At 40.5% G+C, this 18,828-nt stretch overlaps 1 protein-coding gene across 1 annotated transcript in view; it reads left to right on the forward strand.

The window, feature by feature from the left end:
• Positions 1 to 18,828, forward strand: part of cachd1 (cache domain containing 1) — a 99,827-nt gene that overhangs the window by 44,807 nt on the left and 36,192 nt on the right. The window contains exons 3-5 of the mRNA XM_078258531.1: positions 1,435 to 1,583; positions 10,992 to 11,098; positions 17,732 to 17,858. Of these exons, the coding sequence (XP_078114657.1) occupies positions 1,435 to 1,583; positions 10,992 to 11,098; positions 17,732 to 17,858 (383 nt within the window). The remainder of the gene's footprint in view (positions 1 to 1,434; positions 1,584 to 10,991; positions 11,099 to 17,731; positions 17,859 to 18,828) is intronic.

The raw sequence follows: 18,828 nt of genomic DNA on the forward strand, positions 1-18,828 counted from the left end.
TTGTCTTATAGGGTGGATTTTCGTATTAAATGATGAAGGGTGTGCTGTGTGGGAATTGTTTTTTGTTCTCCAGCCTCAGACATCCATCATTCGGCTCTGCTTTTAACAGTGATGGATTTCACACTTAGTTCAGCCTGAGTTCTGGGCATCTTTGATGTTGCTTAGCTTTATTTGAGATTATTGAATTGTGTTTGTGTATGCATGTATGTTCAGAACTGACGTGTGTGTGTGTGTGTGTGTAAAAACATTTGTCAATCTCGCATGGATAGGGTTGGGCATCGTTTGGATTTTAACGATTCTGATTCCGATTCTTCCTTTCGATTCCGGTTCTTATCGATTCTCGATTCTTTGAGAGGTGGAGTTGAAACGGGTCACATGCTTATTTTCACAAATAAGAGGAAAGTTTTATTTTAATTCAATGGTGGTTTGCAGTTTTACAGGGGTTTTTCAACGTAAAATAAAGCCCCACTAGAGCGCTGCTTACTGTGCTCCATGGCTGCAACACAACAAGCGCCTGGCTGCTACGGAAACCAAAACTTGTACATATTAAATTGAGAAGCGATGAGAGGATTGAAAACCAAATCCTCTTAATGATTCCAAACGATTCCAATAAAGAAACGATTCTACTGGAATCGTAATTTTTGAAACGATTCCAAGTAGGAATTGGTTCTCGATGCCCAACCCTACGCATGGATAACATTAAGGTGTTGTTGGTTGACGTTTGCAGAGTTAAAATTCTGGCAGCTTGAGGACAGAGACAGCACTGTGTGCTTTGAATCAATGCACAATTCTAGCATTACCTTTTTAAAGATCCATCACGTCATCGTTGCAGAAAGAGGGCTAAATTTAGAGGTTAGCTATTTATATTTAAAACTTTAAGAAATAGAAGAAAGCAGAGGTCACAGTAAGAGGAAGCTTGTTTAAGAACAAAGCAGCAAAAAGTTAGAGAGAAGCAGATGCACTGCAAGCAACCAGCAAAGAAAATGCACTGAGATTTATGAAAAAAAAAAGGAAGAAAAATAGTGGGAGAGAAAAATAGTAAGTAAGCAGCAAATGAGATTAAGTGAAGGCAAAAGAGAAAAGGCTGCTCTAGGTCAGTTTCTTTATTCAGCTGTATTTAAATGCATATAGCCCACTATAATGAGTTAACAGGGGAGGGGAAAAGGGAAATAACAGATGAATAGAAATGCTTGAAAGTAAACTGTTCTGACCTGCAGTTAAATACACAATTCAAATATTGTAACACAGACGTGTGTGCATGCACGTGTTATCTTTTTGCTACTTTAGGCTTTAGTTTGGCAGATTTTAGGCAGGCTAAGGACTACATAATATCCCATCTAGTCTTTCAGGTAAAAAATGGATTTAAGGAAGTAAGAGATTAGGTGTATCCACTAATCATTGTCGTGTTGATGTATCTGTGTTTCCCTTGTGCAGTTGGCCAAAAAGATCCGAGAAAAGTTTAACCGCTACCTGGATGTGGTGAACCGGAACAAACAGGTGGTGGAGGCCTCATACACCGCTCACCTCACCTCTCCGCTCACTGCGATACAGGACTGCTGCTCCATACCTGCATCTATGATGGAGTGAGTAACACACACACACACACACACACACACTCTCTCTCTCTCTCTCTCTCTCTCTCTCTCTCTCTCTCTCTCTCTCTCTCTCTCTCTCTCTCTCTCTCTCTCTCTCTCACTCACTCACTCACTCACTCTTTCCTCTTTGTCTTTCTCATAACACTTGCACACAAATCTCAGCAGGAGGTTCATTCACTGTGTGTAAATTTACCTCCTACTGTTAGCACCTGCACTCTGCTCTCTATACATTGCTTTATGCTTCAAACACACACACACACACACACACACACACACACACACACACACACACACAAATCCTCATCTCTTCCTTGTTTAAACCATTTATGATCATCTTTGGATGACATCACATCATTTGCAGCCTTGAGCACTACTGGCGCACTCTGATACTTGGCAGCGTTTTTAAACTAGCTTTATTTCAGAACCTATTCAGGCAGTTAGTAGTTGTGCCAGTTGTTGCTTTCACTGCCGTGTACCTTGACATTAAAATATGTTATGGTACTTGGAGCTAGGGAAGGCAGGGAGATACTGGGTTTTTAAACGGGTAACGGAGGTTTTTGGAAAACCTGGAGGTTTAACGGCTGTGTTTGCATCAACTTATATTCCGTAAATGTTTTATTTCATCTTGATATTTAAACAATTCTAAACCTTGCAACACAAATGGCAATGTTATTGATGACAACGTGACACAAATTTGATTTTAGTATATTATCTTCATTGTGTTTCTTAATATAGTCATGGGGCTTTGTGGAAAGGGTGCCCACATGACAAAAGTGTATTTTGAAACTGGGTGTGAGACCAAATGTGTCATCTTTTAAGTCCACTACTGAGAGAGTTTAAAAATGCCCCAGGCCACAGTATAGACCCAGCTTTTCAGCCAGTCACCAACTCCAGCAGGCAAAAACACAGTTCAAAGCTGAGAGCTGCTTTCAGTTCTAATCTACAGAGCAGCAGCTGTCTCTACCCATCATCCTCCCTCTCTCTCTCTCTCTCTCTCTCTCTCTCTTTCTCCATTTCTGTCTATATCCCTCTCCTTTATCAGCTGATGTAACCAGTTATTGCTCTCTGAAGTTTTCGTGCTGCAGACTTCACAGGCTGCAAGGTTGCCTGTCCTTTCTTCAGTCTTGCAGCAAGGAGACCACATGGCTCAGAGCCACTGGCCATCTGTAGTCAAACCATGCACAGGACATACTGTACATACATTCAACAGTTGTTCACATGCAGACATGTTGTATTTATGTCCCGACTCGTGCACCCATGTCCAAAATCATGGATTTACAGCTCCGAGAGACCATTTGAGGCACAAATTGCTGAGAAAAGGTTGATATAAGACCCGGGTAGGAAGGATGGACTGATGCGGGGGTGGTGTTGTGGGGGGATGAACATACCAAACTAAAGCTGAGTCTGACAGATCCCTGAACTTCAAAGGATCTTCCTCAGGGGAGGAAAAACGCACACAGCTTGCTGGCTTTCATTTTTTGGTTTATGCAAGTCCGTGAGATACTTTAAGGAACAGTATGCGGAATAATTGTGCTATCTCTTCTGAGCGCTCTGCATCAGGAAGCAGCTGAAGAACCGAGCACCTCTAGGGTAGTTTAGGCTTTGATATGTCCCTTCAGTATGTCTAAAACTGACGGGAACTGTAGTTTTTGAATGCTAACAAAATCCTTGTTCTTAAAATGGTTAGTAAATCCATACCACTAATTTTGGGGGCATCATCTGCATCTGTGAAAATGTTGGCTGATACACAACTAGAACTTACAGAAATGACAAATGTATGCTTAAAATAATTTAGAGACAGTGTCGCTGGTACTTAGTTTGTCCACCAGAGAAAACTGAAAGTTTATTTGTTGTTGTTGTTTACATGTCCTGGTCACGAATCGTAAATGAATTTAAGAGATCTTTATCAAAGATGTTTGTGTATGTCATGTTTTTATGAAAAATGTATTATTGGCTGATATACTGTTTGATTATTTGATTATTGTAACTCTCAAAAACAGATATTGGTATAAGCCAAAAATCCAGGATCAGTGGGACTATAATGATTAATATTAATAAACATTGTTTGCAAATAGTTCAAGTACTATACAGCAGTGCTGCTCAACCTATTTACTTAAAAAAATGGCTGCCTAGTAGTTAAGGTCCCGGCCATGCCGCAATCTCCCTGGTTCGCATCCAGCCAGGAAAGGTTGTCGCATCTCGCTTAATTAAGGCATAAAATGCAAAAGAAAAAAAAAGAAAAAAAAGAAGAAGAAAAGAAAAAGAAGTCAGAAAGAAAATGTAATTTCATGTTCCTGGTTGAGAAGGATCTATGCCAAAACCAGGACAGCAATTCGGCTCTATGTAGTCTACTTCAGAGTGTCCTTTATTAGTCTCAGGCATCAGCTGCTTCTGGGGGTCTCAGTCAGGTCAGCCAGTTTAGAGGGGGATCAGGTGGTTCACAGAGTGTTCATGTCTGTTAGCCGTCAAGCTAGCAGGCTATCATTTCACAGGGAGGCTACCAAGGGCAGTGCTTAGTGCCCAGTGGTATGCTTTAATCACAGCTGGGTCTCAACGACAGACTGTACCTGAAAATAGAAAATGTATGTGACATGTAGAGTGTGTCTGTGCGTGTCTGTTTATTTTTAACATGTAATCTCCAGTTGCTCATTTCAACTGCTATGTAGTTGTAAAAGTGAGAAGTGTGCTTGGGAGCAGCCCAGGTGGAATTTAATGGTCTCATTTCACCAGTAGTTCTAGAGGAGATAAGCTGCAAATGGACTGTGTAAGAAAAATGCTATTCATATGATCCTGAAGAGTTCTTTTTAAGAGGTAAAAATAAAATAATATATACATGCATACATGCATACATACATACATACATACATACATACATACATACATACATACATACATACATACATACATGCATGCATGCATAAAATAAAAGAAGAGGGAAAGTTAACATGACAAGGTCTCCCTAAAGCTGGCCGGGCCATTGAAGCTCCCTGCAGGCATCACAGTGGCGAAGTCTGGCGATTTTGAGGTAATCATGGTGCTAGATGAAAAGTTAAGGCACCAAAGTAACTACAATTTATCCCGAGGGATACATGAATGTTTTGTTCCAAAATTCACGGCAATCCATCCATCCATTTAAAGTGCTCATATTATGCTCATTTTCATATTATGCTCGTAAGTGCCTTTTGGGGTGGGCTTTTTGACTTTGTAAACCTGTAACGTGCACAAAAAGATATATAACACAATAAAGGAAAGGGGAAAAGCCAAAAAGCATAATAGGAGCACTTTAACTCATAACTCCCTTCATGGTGCCACTTCACGTTAAGTCTATGCCCATTACTACCTCTATTACCGTATCTAATACAATTTAAAGAAATACTTTTTGCAACCCTGCTCCTATCTAGGATTGGGTACCGTTTGGATTTTTACAATTCCGATGCCAACCGGTACTTTTAAAACGATTCCGATTCCTAACCGATTCTTGAAAAATGACATGGATTTTTTTTTTTTTTTTATTGAAAATGATTTAACAATATATTAACGTTTTAAAGTACTTACATATATAATAAGTAAACCTAAGTCACCTAACAAATAATTACAATAATGTAACAACAAATAACAGTTACACTATTAACAAGTAACCATAAATGTTGAGTTGGTATGCCAACCAGCCTTAAACTTTCTCTTTACCTCTCCTGACTTACGGCATGTCCTGCACAGAAGAAAACTCTCTCAGATGGTGTCCAAGAGGCCTGTACACACAGGTATGAGTTTGAAGGGGCAGACAATTTGGGGAGGCTGTCCCGCCTCCCCCCACCACCAGGCTACAGGGTCTTGTCCTGAACGATAGACTAGCAGAACAAGTGTAATATGTTTACTAGCGATCACGTGCAGTGAATGGTTAATATGCTTTCACGTCCGTTTCGGCCCAGAGAGAAAATATGGCATTTTAAAAGCAGCCTACATTTATGATAGCGTGATATTTGTACGTCCGTTTCGGAGCGTGAACAAAAAGCCGTCTATCAGCAGTGATAGTAGAGTGCATGTCGGAAAATAGCGCGGACATGCGTATCACACCGTGAGCGGGCACGTGCGCCACTCTGAGGAAAAGGGAGAAAGAAAAAGTCTGCCGCTGTCCGGAGCGACAGAGGGAAAATATTTCAGTCGGAACCGAAATGAGGAACCGAAATTTGCGTTCTAATCCGGTCCGAATACTACCGTTTGCGTAGGAACCGGATCCATAGTGGAACCGGGTTTCGGTACCCAACCCTACTCCTATCTGTGACAAATACTGATCTTTCCCATAAATCAGGCCTTCACTTTCCAATACAATAGGCATAAGATATGCAACTTCTGTGTTTAGGAAGAATTTTTATTTTAATGGGAGCATCTTCAAAAAGCAGTTGGAATCAACTCCTTGTCCAACTCCTACCAAGTGTTTTGTTTTTAGCCTTATATTGTACATTTAGATAGTGTTTTTTCATTTTCTTTTTAAAAATAAAAAGTTTCAGAAAGCTTTCTCACACTACAGTATATGTTGGAGACAACTGAGATGTGCGTTGTGCAAAAGGGTCTCTAACTCATTTCACAAAACAGATATATGATAGGTAATGTATAATTTATATATTGCAGGTTTTTCAACTACAAGAATTGTACGCATATTGGTTTGCACACCTGCTTTTCCTGCGTCCCATATGACAAAGTCACTAGCATGGGTCTGGGTGGCTAAAGAGAAAACCAAATGCCTAACATTATATCATCATATCAAATTAGGGATGATATTGCAGAATTTCCAGTACCCTCACTCATAAATTAAAGACACCATAGTGCTAATACAGAGCTCCTGTTTCTTAAGAAGAATTCTCACCATCTGTTCTATCGGCAGATTTACAGTCCAGATCAAGAGTATACGTGGCAACTACTCAAGAGTTCCAGCTTCAGATCAAGTTGATCTTTTGGTTGCTCAGTCAGCACAATGAGTATACCTCTGTTTGCACATCAGAGAAGGAGATGGCAAAATACCAGGCAGGTTGGGAGGGGGTTTGTTTAAGTGAAGCCGTCTGCTTTAATTTGGGCCGATTTGACTTGTTGAATCGTCCAGTGGGCAGTCAGAATCAATGACCAATCTGATTGGTGGAGTGCTAGCCCTTGACTAGCAAATCAGTACACTTATGTCGAAACACTTACCGGAAATGAATCTTTGTCAAAAAAACTGACAGATTCAGCAACTGTATCTGGCAACTGCCTATTTCTCGCTTAAAATGTTTTCAGAAACACATTTCAGTGAACTATTTTCGTAAAATACGAGATCGTATTCCGAACCAGCCACCATTATGGTCGGCTTTGAAATTCGGGAGAAGCCAGACCCACGTGACGCGTTCGTCATTTCCGGTTTTCATTTTTTTGGCAACAATACAGATTAACGCTGCCTGCTGTTATGGAGACGTATTACGTCTCACGCACGCACAGAACATACGCTCAAGTCGGCGTCGCTTCGGTGTGTTCCGAGGCACTTTTTGGACCGACGGGAGCCAAATGATCAGTCCGGCTGCCTTTTCTGCCGATGGTCAGCCGTCGGGTTGGTGTGTCAGAGCCTTTACTCCCTAGTAGGTAGATTAATGGGCAGCACAGCAGTGTGAAGCTAGGTTTATGGTCGCCATGGTGTTCCAGGCGCGATGTGCGCGTGCCATACGATATCACCACGTCTGTTGTTTCCAGTGTAAAGGCTCCTCGTCACGCACCTCTGACTTTTTGTAACTTCCGTTTCGACATGGTCGGTTGGGAAGACTGGCCGAGCAGGTTCACCTGTACAAACATCTGTATGATTCTTTATGTAAAGACCACATGGAGTCAAACAGCCATAAATATGTGTAAGAGAGAGCCACCACACTGGGAAAAGAAGAAACATTTTGCTGGAGAGTGTGAAAAAACATGAGACGTTTTGTCAAAGCCTAAAAACGGCCCTTATTGAAAGAGTGTCCGTAACATCGAGAGTCATTTCCACTTGGAGATAGGCGACAGTAAGGTTATTAATTACACAAATGTAATGTTTGACAGTATGTAGATGTTTATCATGTATGTACTACTGTTGCCAGGCAGCCTGCTTTCCTTTACTTTTGCTCTCTTCTTTACCATTTCTTGCTTATTCACAGACTTTTACAAAATTGTATTTTGTTTGTTTACTGAAGCATTACAAATACATTAGAAAGGGTATTACTCTTGACGTTGGAGCGTGCACAACAGCAAACCTCTTCAAGGTAATTGTAAACGCTGGGCTTTTTGAATGGTGTGTGATTGCCTCCTCTGTGGATATACATGGTTCCTGCAGCAGGGTACAATCTAGAGATGTTCCGATACCGATACCAGTATTGGTATTGCCTCTGATACTGCCTAAAACGCTGGTATCGGGAAGTACTGGAGTTTATGCACCGATCCGATACCACATAATAAAGTCCTAAAGAAAATCTACGTTAAAGTAGTTTATTTATGTTCTTTTTCTGTTATAACTGTCAAACTGGATAATAAAAGAAAGTTCTGTGGCATTCATTGTTTGTGTTTGTTTATGTTTCACAAAGAGTTTAACCTGAGCCAGACCGACAACAAAGATAGAAATCATATCACATCAATACAGGGATAGTAGTATACAGTTGTTAAAACATAATAAAATATATGACACACTGGTATCGGATCAGTACTCGGTATCGGCCGATACGCAAGTTCAGGTATCGGAATCGGTATCGGGAAGCAAAAAATGGTGTCGGACCATCTCTAGTACAATCCTAATATAATGGATTGTATTAACAGTGGATGGCTAGTAACTGCTGAACATGACAGATGGGTGCCTGTTTTTTTTTCTCTTGCAAAACCCCATTTGGCTCTTTAGAACTGATGCATTGTATATATTTTATTTACATGCTGGATTTAAAAATGTAAATGTAAAGAGCATCAATAGATAGGACACTCACAGGCCCATTACTGCTGCTGTCTATCTGTTTAATTGTCCTCAGGATCCTTTCTAATTGCTGCATAGAGAACAACCCCTTTTGGGAGGTATGGTTAATCAAGCAAGCATTCCTTAAATACATTATTTATAAAAATGTTAAATGGAAGAATGATTTAAAGCACCATGCATTCAGACTGAAACATTTGCAGATAAGAGTTTGGCTTTCTATTCTTTATATTCTGTAAATCAAATCAAACTAGTGCTGTTCCTGCTTGTGACGGGCGAGTCCAGCCTGCAAAACAGATTTTTGCCCTCTCTCTCTCTCTCTCTCTCTCTCTCTCTCTCTCTCTCTCTGGTTCTCATATGTGTTTATGATGTGGAATTCAAAGCGGCTGCAAATGTATTTTTTATCTGGCACACATTTGTGCTGAGCGTCCTGCCCACCGCTTCTGTGCAAAGTGGGTTGATGGAGAATAGTAATGACTTTGGCCTTATGGGACTCTAAATGAGTGAAGTTCAAACACAGCTTGCACATCACAGCACCTGTCAATCAAACCGGGCCAGGGCCAGGTCTGCAAGCAGAGGGAGCCAAAGAGTGTGTGTGTGTGTGTGTGTGTGTGTGTGTGTGTGTGAGTGTGTGAGTGTGTGAGTGAGTGAGTGAGTGAGAGAGAGAGCCAGGGTGGGGGGGTGCTGGGGGGAGTTGGAGTGATGGAAGGATCAAAGCACCCAGGCTTGGTGCAGTGCAGAACAGGCTATGCGCCTCTGCATACCTCCCCCTTTATCAGCTCTTAAATCCAGAGATATGAACTCTGGAAACCGGGCTTCGCCATCAAATCACACACACAAAATAGATTAAATAATAAATAGATAAAATAACACTACCCATCCTGTTGCTTAACACTAAATGTAATGTGATATGTGTTTAGATGTTCGTAGAAAACCACGTGTTAAAGATTTGCTGATGGCAACAACGGTCTCATTTTTCGACACCTCTTAAACACATTTGGGTGTGTGTTTGTTCAAGGACAGCGCTGCATTACTGGGCCTCATCTTTTACACTGCAATAGAGCTCTGTTACAGTGCAAGCAAGCAATGCTGCTGGGAACTAGCATATTTTTAAACATAATACATGTTCATTATAAGCTCATTCTGTTTGCGGATAAAGGTTAACTGCTGATCCTCTTTTTGTCAAAGGCTATAACTGCCATCAGTGATGTATCCTCGGTGCTAAGAGTCACATTGTTTAGTACATGAGAGAGAACGAGCATATTAGAAAAATGTAATTGATACCAAGGACTAAGGAGACAGATACGTGTGCTTGTGCTTTGTGTTATTTTTTTAGATTACTACCCTGAACTGTTCATAGGATAAGGAACACATATAATATGCCTTTAACAAACAGCTGTAATACAATATGATGCAGGAAAGGGTTTTTTATGATCATTTTTATTTTGATGTAAAATTGCTCCAGATTATAAAATGATATATTATAAAAATTGTATAAGATAACTTAATGCTGTGCCCAGTGATGCTCACATTTATTAAAGAGTGAAGTGGCTCATATCCAGCTGACCTGAATTTGCCCCTTGATAGCCATGATGATGTGTAGTACAGTTAGTTCCAAGGATTTGGACAAAAACATTTCAGCCATTTTCCTGCATATTAAAAACAATGGGTCACTTCTATTTTTCATGTTTGTGTTTCTTTTTTCTTTACAACTTTTTGGGTTACAGATTAAAGTCAGTTGAAAGTTGGATTGTCTTATCATTAGCATTGTGTTTAGCCAGGTAACAACCAGTGAGAATAATATTATAATCAATATACACATAGATTTTTCAGAACTACTAATATCGACCATAACCATAAGAAGAATAATGGCTCAACTCTTAAGTTCTGTTGAAAAATTACATGATGTGGGGTGGGGGGATGACAGAGACTGATAATGCAAGTTTGAGGTTCTGTGACAGCAGGCAGCCCTTTCTACAATTACGTTATACAGATGTATTCAGGGAACTGGGTATAAGCTTTATTGAAAGAAAAGCAGAATCCAAGTAGTTTTCCATGGAAAATATTATTCACCAGCCAATTACTCCTACTTTAATATGAGGTCTGGGCAACAGATGATATAGCCAGCGATACAATTCAGCTCCGATGAAACAAGCAGGGTCTATTAGTTTCAACAGATGTTTCATGTAATTGGATTAACTTCATGGTTTCACAAAAATGTCTTTACTATTTGTGTAAATTGTGTAGATATTATTCTTTAAAGGTAAAACCTAAACATTACCATGAAGTCAGAGGTATTTGCAAACCTGTGAGTTTCGTTTTCATTGGAAATAAAGCTGCGGAGTAGTAAATCTGTTAGTGCTGAGAGAAAAGTCAGAGCTGCTCTTCCAACAAATGAGTCGAACACACTCTATAAATGTCTCAAATGATGCCTGTTTGTGTGTGTTTAGGTTTGATGGAAACTTCAATACCAACGTATCCAAGACCATCTGCTGTGACAGACTTTCCCCCAACGTCAACAGCCGAGCTTTTAACCCTGGACGGGACCTCAACTCAGGTTTGACGCACGCGCACACACACACACACACACACACACACACACACCACACAAGAGACAAGGATTTGCTCACATACAAACTGAGTTGGTTTAACAACTGAAACATGGACACACAAAGCTCCTTTTTCATGAATATTTACCACCACCATCAATTCCAAGTATTCCTTTTGGCTTGAAATTTTACATTTGCATTCGCATGAACTGGGGTACACGCTCCATATTCATGCGCCATCTTGAAATACGTTGGCCGGTAAGGGACATACAGGACATAGTGCTCCGCCTTTCGCGTTTTCGCTGTCGCACAATAAACTCCCAGGTGCCGCTAATGCTGCTAACGGGTATCGTAGCTTCCCGGCCCCGGCAAGTTTGAAGAAGGAAACATGGAGGACCACATGTATTCAAAATCCAAATTTCAGGAACAGGAGTCTTCTTCTTCGCCCAGAAAAAGAAAAAGGATATTGAAAAGAGCAAGAGACCGGCTTTTTGAAGCGTGAAGGCTACCGTAGCTGTAATACGTACTTTGAACTGCGGGGCGCAAGAGAGTTGATGGCGATATATGATCTCAACGCTAGATGGGAGAAATTCCTACACATTGGACCTTTAAAACATTTAAACTTCAGAATCCTTTTCTTTTTTACTATGAATAATTTAACAGACATTGTCATGGCAACCAGTTTTAATTAAGAAGTTGTATTATCTTTTCTATTCTTATCTTCTGAAATGTTCAAAGAAGAGGACATTGATCTGATGTGGATATAATTAGCTGTGCATGTCTAAAGAGATGTTTTCACACTCTCTCCTGTGTTCCCTCACTCACTTTCTTCTCTTTCCCTCTCTGGCTCGCCTCTGTTTTTTCCTCCCGTTTGATTTTAAAATGATTTTTACAGCCTGAGATACAATGCACTTTGTTTGACTTTGAACTCTGTCTGCTATTGTATTCAGGCAGTGTATGTTGTTACCATCTTGTTGTTAAGGGCTTTGTCAGTTTCTGTCCTCACTTTACCTCAAATGGAAATTGCATCAGTTGTCACAAAAATGAGGTGTATTCATGTCATAGTACATATGTGTAACCTCAACATCGTCATAGGAGAGAGAGCAATGCCCTGCTACCACATTACTTTTATTGAAGCTCCAGATTGCATAAGCACATTGCAGAATATTACTATGTAAAACCCACGTGTCTGCACCACATATGTCGGTCTGCATTTGATTAGGAAGAAAATGGACCAAATTGACTAAAGACCAGGCTAAGGCCAACTTTCCCCTGCTGGTTTTACTGTTCTGATGCCATCGCTTGGTTAGCAGTGTGTTCTCTCTACTTCCAGAGAAGAAATATCAAGCTGTATTACATGGGTTCGGGACACATACAGTACAGGCTGAATTTCCCGGAATATTGAACTCCCTTTCTCCGTGTCTCTTGAACTTCCAGTGTCAGTCCAGCACACATTGTAAAATAAAATTACTGCCAGTTCCCTCCAGGAATTTGTGATTGTATGATCGCAAGAATTAAAGGAAGTTCTACTGATCCCTGCTTTTACCAGTCACAATCAAATAAAAATCCAACTACATAGACAAGGGCTGTGTTTCCCTATGGCAAGTTCTCCATTTTAAGTCACCAAAACCTAAACAGAACCATTTGGTTTGCAGAGCTTGTGGACAGCACTATATTGCATAACATGAAGTGTTAAAACATGTTTTTACCTGGCTAGCTTGCTTACTGCAATATATTGTAAAACAACACAAAATTGTTGCAGATTTTAGCTCAGGGTTTAAAAAGAATTGATGCAAATTGAATTATTTTGGGTGCAATAATCCTAAAATAAATCCTGGATGGACTGCTTAACGACATCCATATGATTCAAATCATACGCACACACACGCGCACACACACACACACTGCACTTTTTCCTTTTAGATGTGTTGTTGACACTGGATACAAACTAGTTTATTCAAAGCATACTGAACTTTTTACTCTTCCATTTAACCCTGGATATTGCACTTGGCCCCCTCTTCCTCCCCTCTTTACAGGAAACTTCCAACATCATTTGTTCTTCTTCTGCAGCCCCTCTCCTATGTTTTTTTTTTCCAGACACCCCAGCCTGCTTCTCTCTCTGCAAACCATTCATAATGACTGCCATTCATAACACGTCACCATCGGCTGGGTGTTATTTTCCTTGCAAGCCTGTCACGGCGAGTTCAAGTTACCCCTCTCCTCTCCCTGTCCCTCACACTCAGCCCTCCTTGACCCCCACGTTCCCAGCGTATTCATTCTCTCCCATTTGTCTCAGCTCAGTCTAAACAAGCAGCTACAGAGGGGAAGGAGGAGCGGGTGAGAGAGGGAGGGATAATTGAGGGGGAGAGAATGATGAATGAAGGGGATGAAAGGAGGGGTGAGAGCTGATTGAAATGGAGTAATTACATCAAGACTGTATTGTATTTGTTCCATTTCTTTCCTCTCATCTTCCCTGTTACTTTTTTGGGGGGGAAACAGGAGAGAGATAGTGGATGTGGGGCATCAATAGTGGTACCAGCAGGTTGGGCAGAAAAGACAAGTAGATGGAAGATGACTGGTGGTGGAGTTTGAGCCATCTTCTTTCTTCCGTCCATTTTTATCTCTTTACAGCCCTCCTTTCGTCATGTGCAATTTCATCCATATGGGTGTGTGGCCTTGTCATGCTGGAAAGCCTTGCCTTCATTTGCATCAGGTTAACAGAACCTTAAACTGCTCATATTATGCTTGTTGGCTTTTCCCCTTTCCTTTATTGTGTTATATATCTTTTTGTGTACATTATAGGTTTACAAAGTGAAAAAGCCCAAAGTCCACCCCAAAGGGACTTAACATCTTCCAGAGAAAAAACTGTTCACCAACTGCTCCAAACAGCTCTATTGTAGTCCAGCCTTTACTTCCGTGACGAACGTGCGTGCATCACTTTGTAACACACGTTATAATGCTCGCCTAGCTGCTAGCATGGCACTCCCTCATACTCTGCAATTGACTAGCTACCAGTACTTACTGCGCATGTGCGACTCCCAACAAAGATGGTACAGAAGTGAGATGTCTCACTCTGTCGCTAAAACAGAGAGCTCAACACACAGGGTGAAAAGAGGAGCTGCAGCAATGTGTAGTACAACAAATATATGGTGTTTTATGAAAATTAAACCACATAAACCTATTCTGGTACAACCTCTAAATATAATTATGAACCTGAAAATTAACATAATATGAGCACTTTAAAGTGAACTCAACTCAAATTAATTACAGCATACTACTAATGTTGTAAATGTTTTGTGCAGGGCCAGAATTTTTTGTTTTTTTTCGTTTATAAGCAAAGCCACACTAATGACAGGACTCTATGGATGATGAGGTTGAATGGTGTGTTGCCCGGACTTTCGTTCCACCACCAAGACCAATGCATGACCAAGACCAGAGTGTATCAAGACCAAGACAAGGCCAAGACTTTGAGGGATTGAGACTAGGGCTGGGTACCGAATTCCATACTTTTTAGGCACTGACCGAATTGCCTCTAAAGTATAGAGTATCAGAAAAATGCCTCGTTATTCAATATCCAGTTTTAATACCTAAGGAGTACATCTCAGCAGCGTCAGTGAGCCAGTCAGCACGCAGCATGCTTATACCAAGATCTAATAATGTTTGTGATTGGCTGTCTAATGTTACGCGTTGTAGAGCCACGCAGGAAAAACTCTACCTTACACAGAGACAGCTCATGTACTAGGAGCTGAAAAATAAGTAAAAAGGAGCTGTGCCGTAATGTGTAATATTGTCATTTCTTTATGTTTTAGAAAAAGTATTGTTAAGGAACCGGTATTGAAGTCACAGTACTGGTATCTGTACCGGTATTGAAGATTTTTTAACGATACCCAGCCCTAGTTGAGACCAAGTCTAGACCATGACCGATCTCGAGTACAACAACACTGGTCCAGACTAAATGTTGACGAAATGTCTGTACAACTCTAGTGCTCCCATCACTTTCTATGTAGCGCCATTGTCAGGTCCAAATTTTAAATTTGTCCAATACTTCTATCTATCAAATACCTGCAAAAGTGTCAACATCACTATCAGCCCCAGCTGTTCTGTTTCATCATAATTAGCAAACGTTAGCATGCTAACATGCTAATCTATGATGGGGAATATGGTGAAATGACTGCTAAACATCAGCAGTCATACATGGAGACGACAGAAATACATAAGGAAACTATGCGTTAATGTTACCATGTTTTTTTAAGTAAAATATTTATCAAACTACTTGTCTCATTGTTGTTACCAAAGTTCTTTAAGGACATCATGTGTGTTCCCTAAATTTAAATGAAAGAGATTGAGAGACCAGATACAAGATACACTTGGGTGGCACTTTGAGACAATTTTTCAAATGTTTTCGCAATACCTGGATCATTCTCTGCTAGCGTGCAATTCTCAAAGCTGTAGAGTGTGTGTGTGTGTGTGTGTGTGTGTCAAAGCAGGTCATTACAAACCGTCAGCAGTATTACGGTTGTAGAAAATGGGTGTTATTTGGATCATATTTCTTGGCTTGCCCATCTGTTTCTGGGAAGATCTAAACACTGGTGGCAGAGTGGAGCAGTGTAGTCTGATAGATGTATACAGGGCCCTTCATCCACTGTCAACACAACTGAGTGTTTCCTGTTTATATGAGCCTCAGAGATGGATTGAGTGACTGGGCAAGGATGATGTATGATGGGCGACCAGGGTGTCTCAAAAAAGCATAGTTCTTTTGCCAAATGCGTGCTTTTTGGTGCCGTTTATAATGTTTGGCAGTTGGACGGCTGTTTCAGATTTTAGTATAAGTTGAAATTGAAAATTTGACGTATGATTTTCCACCTCTGCCTGGAAAAAAAAAATTCTTTGGATCGTAATATTGCTGGGAGGTTGGAAAAGGTCAAAACAGGTTCTCGTTAGCAGGTGATTTATTGTGATCACAAGCCAAGAACCACATTTTGAGACTATTTAGACACAGCTGTTATGAATGAATAGTGGTTAGCATGTCAGACAAAAAATGTAGACCTAATTAATACGATATTTGAATTCCTACCCGTCTGTGGAAACCTCCACCCGAATCATAACAAATAGTCAGCTAAATGTACAGCTGCTAATGACTTTCAGAAACCACGATGAATGTTTATTAGTAGTAAGAAATTAAACCTTGTAATACCTGGCTAAATCAAACCAAACTTTCTCTTAGAACATGTTATATTGGACTGAATATTATTATATATTCATTTCTAACCAAAAACAAGTAGGAGTCTTGTGGATATTTGGGTTTATTGTTGAGCAAATACCCAGGCTCAGTGTCTCTGCAGAGGTTGTAGTCAAGGCTGTTATTTCAGCTCGCCCTGCAGTCACAAGTATAACACACAGATCGAGTTCCGGTATCCACATGAAAAAAATGTACCGTATACTTTCCAAGTAGTTGAACAGTTCAGACTTCTTTTCTTCATCAAGTTAATTAATTCTGTGAGAGGTGTGAATGGGAAATCCATTTACATGTGTATACTTAATGTCCAGTCCAAAACGGGTTATTTAACTGCGCGTCGTGCCTGAATAGGCAGGTTTGCATTGATCTGAATTAGGTGTGAGAAGGCCAATAACAGAAAACAATGCACAGCTGTTTATCAGAGGGAAAGTAGACATGTTACAGACGTTTGTGTGTACCGGAGTTGAAAGCAGGCTCGTTCAAGATGAGCCAGGCCTTGCAGAATCTATCACCGCACAATGCATGCTGGTTACATTTCTGTCCGATTTGATCCAGATTTGCTCCGACATCGTCTCATGTAAACATATACAACAATAACCTCACAAGATCAAGGCAGTCACAGTTTTTGGAGCCAGGTTGCACAGTTGCTATCCACCGACTACAAAACATCAGAGCATGATGGAAAATGGCTCTCCCCTGATCAAAGAGTTGATTGGTTTAGATATTGGATTAAAAACACAATGGTCTGTTGCTAGCTAGTTTACAGCTAATGCCTGTCAATGCAGTACAATGGCAGTTTGGGGCGAATAAACACAAGCAGTCAAATTCACTTTGCTGTCTTGTGTGAATACACCTTGAACATTCAACATAATACTGGGATTTTAACTAAAGAGGTCCAAGATTATATCCAGGAATTCACATATAACAATGTGCAATATAATATTCTCAAATGTATATTTAAGTCAAGGTAAGTGAAGTCAAATTTATTTGTAATGTCAAGTCTTGCATACAAAGTTTCAAAGGACTTTACAGATCCAAAACGGCACAAATTTCCAACACAGTAATCATGAAAACTATGACAATTAGCACAATACATGAACCCGAGAAGTGTGTTTTTTGGATTAATCTTGTCTTGAGTGGTTTCTCTCACCCACTCTGATTCACACAGGAATCACAGTTGACCTCTGAACTTGAAATGGCTCCCTCTTGAAAGAGGTAAAAGGTTAAAACTAAACAAAGAGAAACTCTCAAAAGTACCAAACTCCTTACTTACTCACATGTTTTACCTTGCCTATCCCACTTTGTTTTTCCTTACTTGATCTTTCTCCTCCCTGTTTGTTTTTCCCTTATCCCCTTTATCCTTTTCTCTTTTATAACAAGTTTGCTGTTCTTCCTCTCTCTACAGTTTTGGCCGACAACCTGAAGTCCAACCCAGGGATAAAGTGGCAGTACTTCAGCTCAGAGGAGGGCATCTTTACAGTCTTCCCTGCCCACAAGTTCCAGTGCAAAGGAAGTTACGAGCACCGCAGCAGGTACAGGTTAACCTCTACTTTTGAGTAATGTTTATTTTATTGTCAAGCTCAAAGGTACCAGCAAACACCCAATTTGTCATCAGATATTAATAACTAGGGCTGGGTACCAAACTCTGTACTTTTTAGGGTACAGCACATCTTTTACGTCGGTACTACCGAGTACAGATTTGCGTTAAATCAGTCGGTGCCAAATTTCGATACCTGAGCGAGCGCAACCTTCTCCTCTGCATGTTTGACCGAGAGAGGGGCTCAGCTCCAACACACACCCATGCAGAGCTGCAGTGTGGACGGAGCGAGACTACGTCGCCTCTGCAGCTTGTTGAAGTCACAGTGAGTCACGGCAATGCAGATAAAGCGGTCACAAGTGTGGTTACAGTTTTTTCAAAACTGCACGCAGACAGCGTTCGCTTGAATATAATATAATAGCGAGCCGAAAGCGGTCGCTGTTAGGTTACACTTCCTCTGAGGCTATGCCCTGGTGACAGACTGACAGGCTGGAGGTTGTAGGGCAAGGCAAGGCAACTTCAAGGTGCTTTACATAAAACATTAAAGAGCAATTAAAAGCAGTCATGAAAGAGATAGAAAATTAAAAACTAATAAGATAAATGTATTAAGATACAAATACAACAATAAAAGTTACAATGCAGTGTAAGAAATGAGTAATTATTTGATGTACTAGGTTGTAGGGACAGGTTTGGGAGGGGAGAGGAAGGTATGGAGGGGGCTTATTTTGTTGAAAATTGAGAGGTTTGGACTTGTTTTTTTTTCACTGAAATAAATGTTTTTGTTATTACACAGAGAGTGAAGTATTATAAAAGGTACCGTTGGGTACCGGCACCGAATTTCAGGTACTGGTTAACATTTGAACAGTTTTATTAATCACTTGGTAAAGTATCAGAACAGGCTGACGTCAAAACCACATCAACTTGTGCCTGCCCTCATTCCCCTCCCCTCCAACTCCTCTTTGTTA

This window comes from Sander vitreus, chromosome 9 (genome assembly GCF_031162955.1).
Source record: "Sander vitreus isolate 19-12246 chromosome 9, sanVit1, whole genome shotgun sequence".
Taxonomy (NCBI): Eukaryota; Metazoa; Chordata; class Actinopteri; order Perciformes; family Percidae; genus Sander; species Sander vitreus.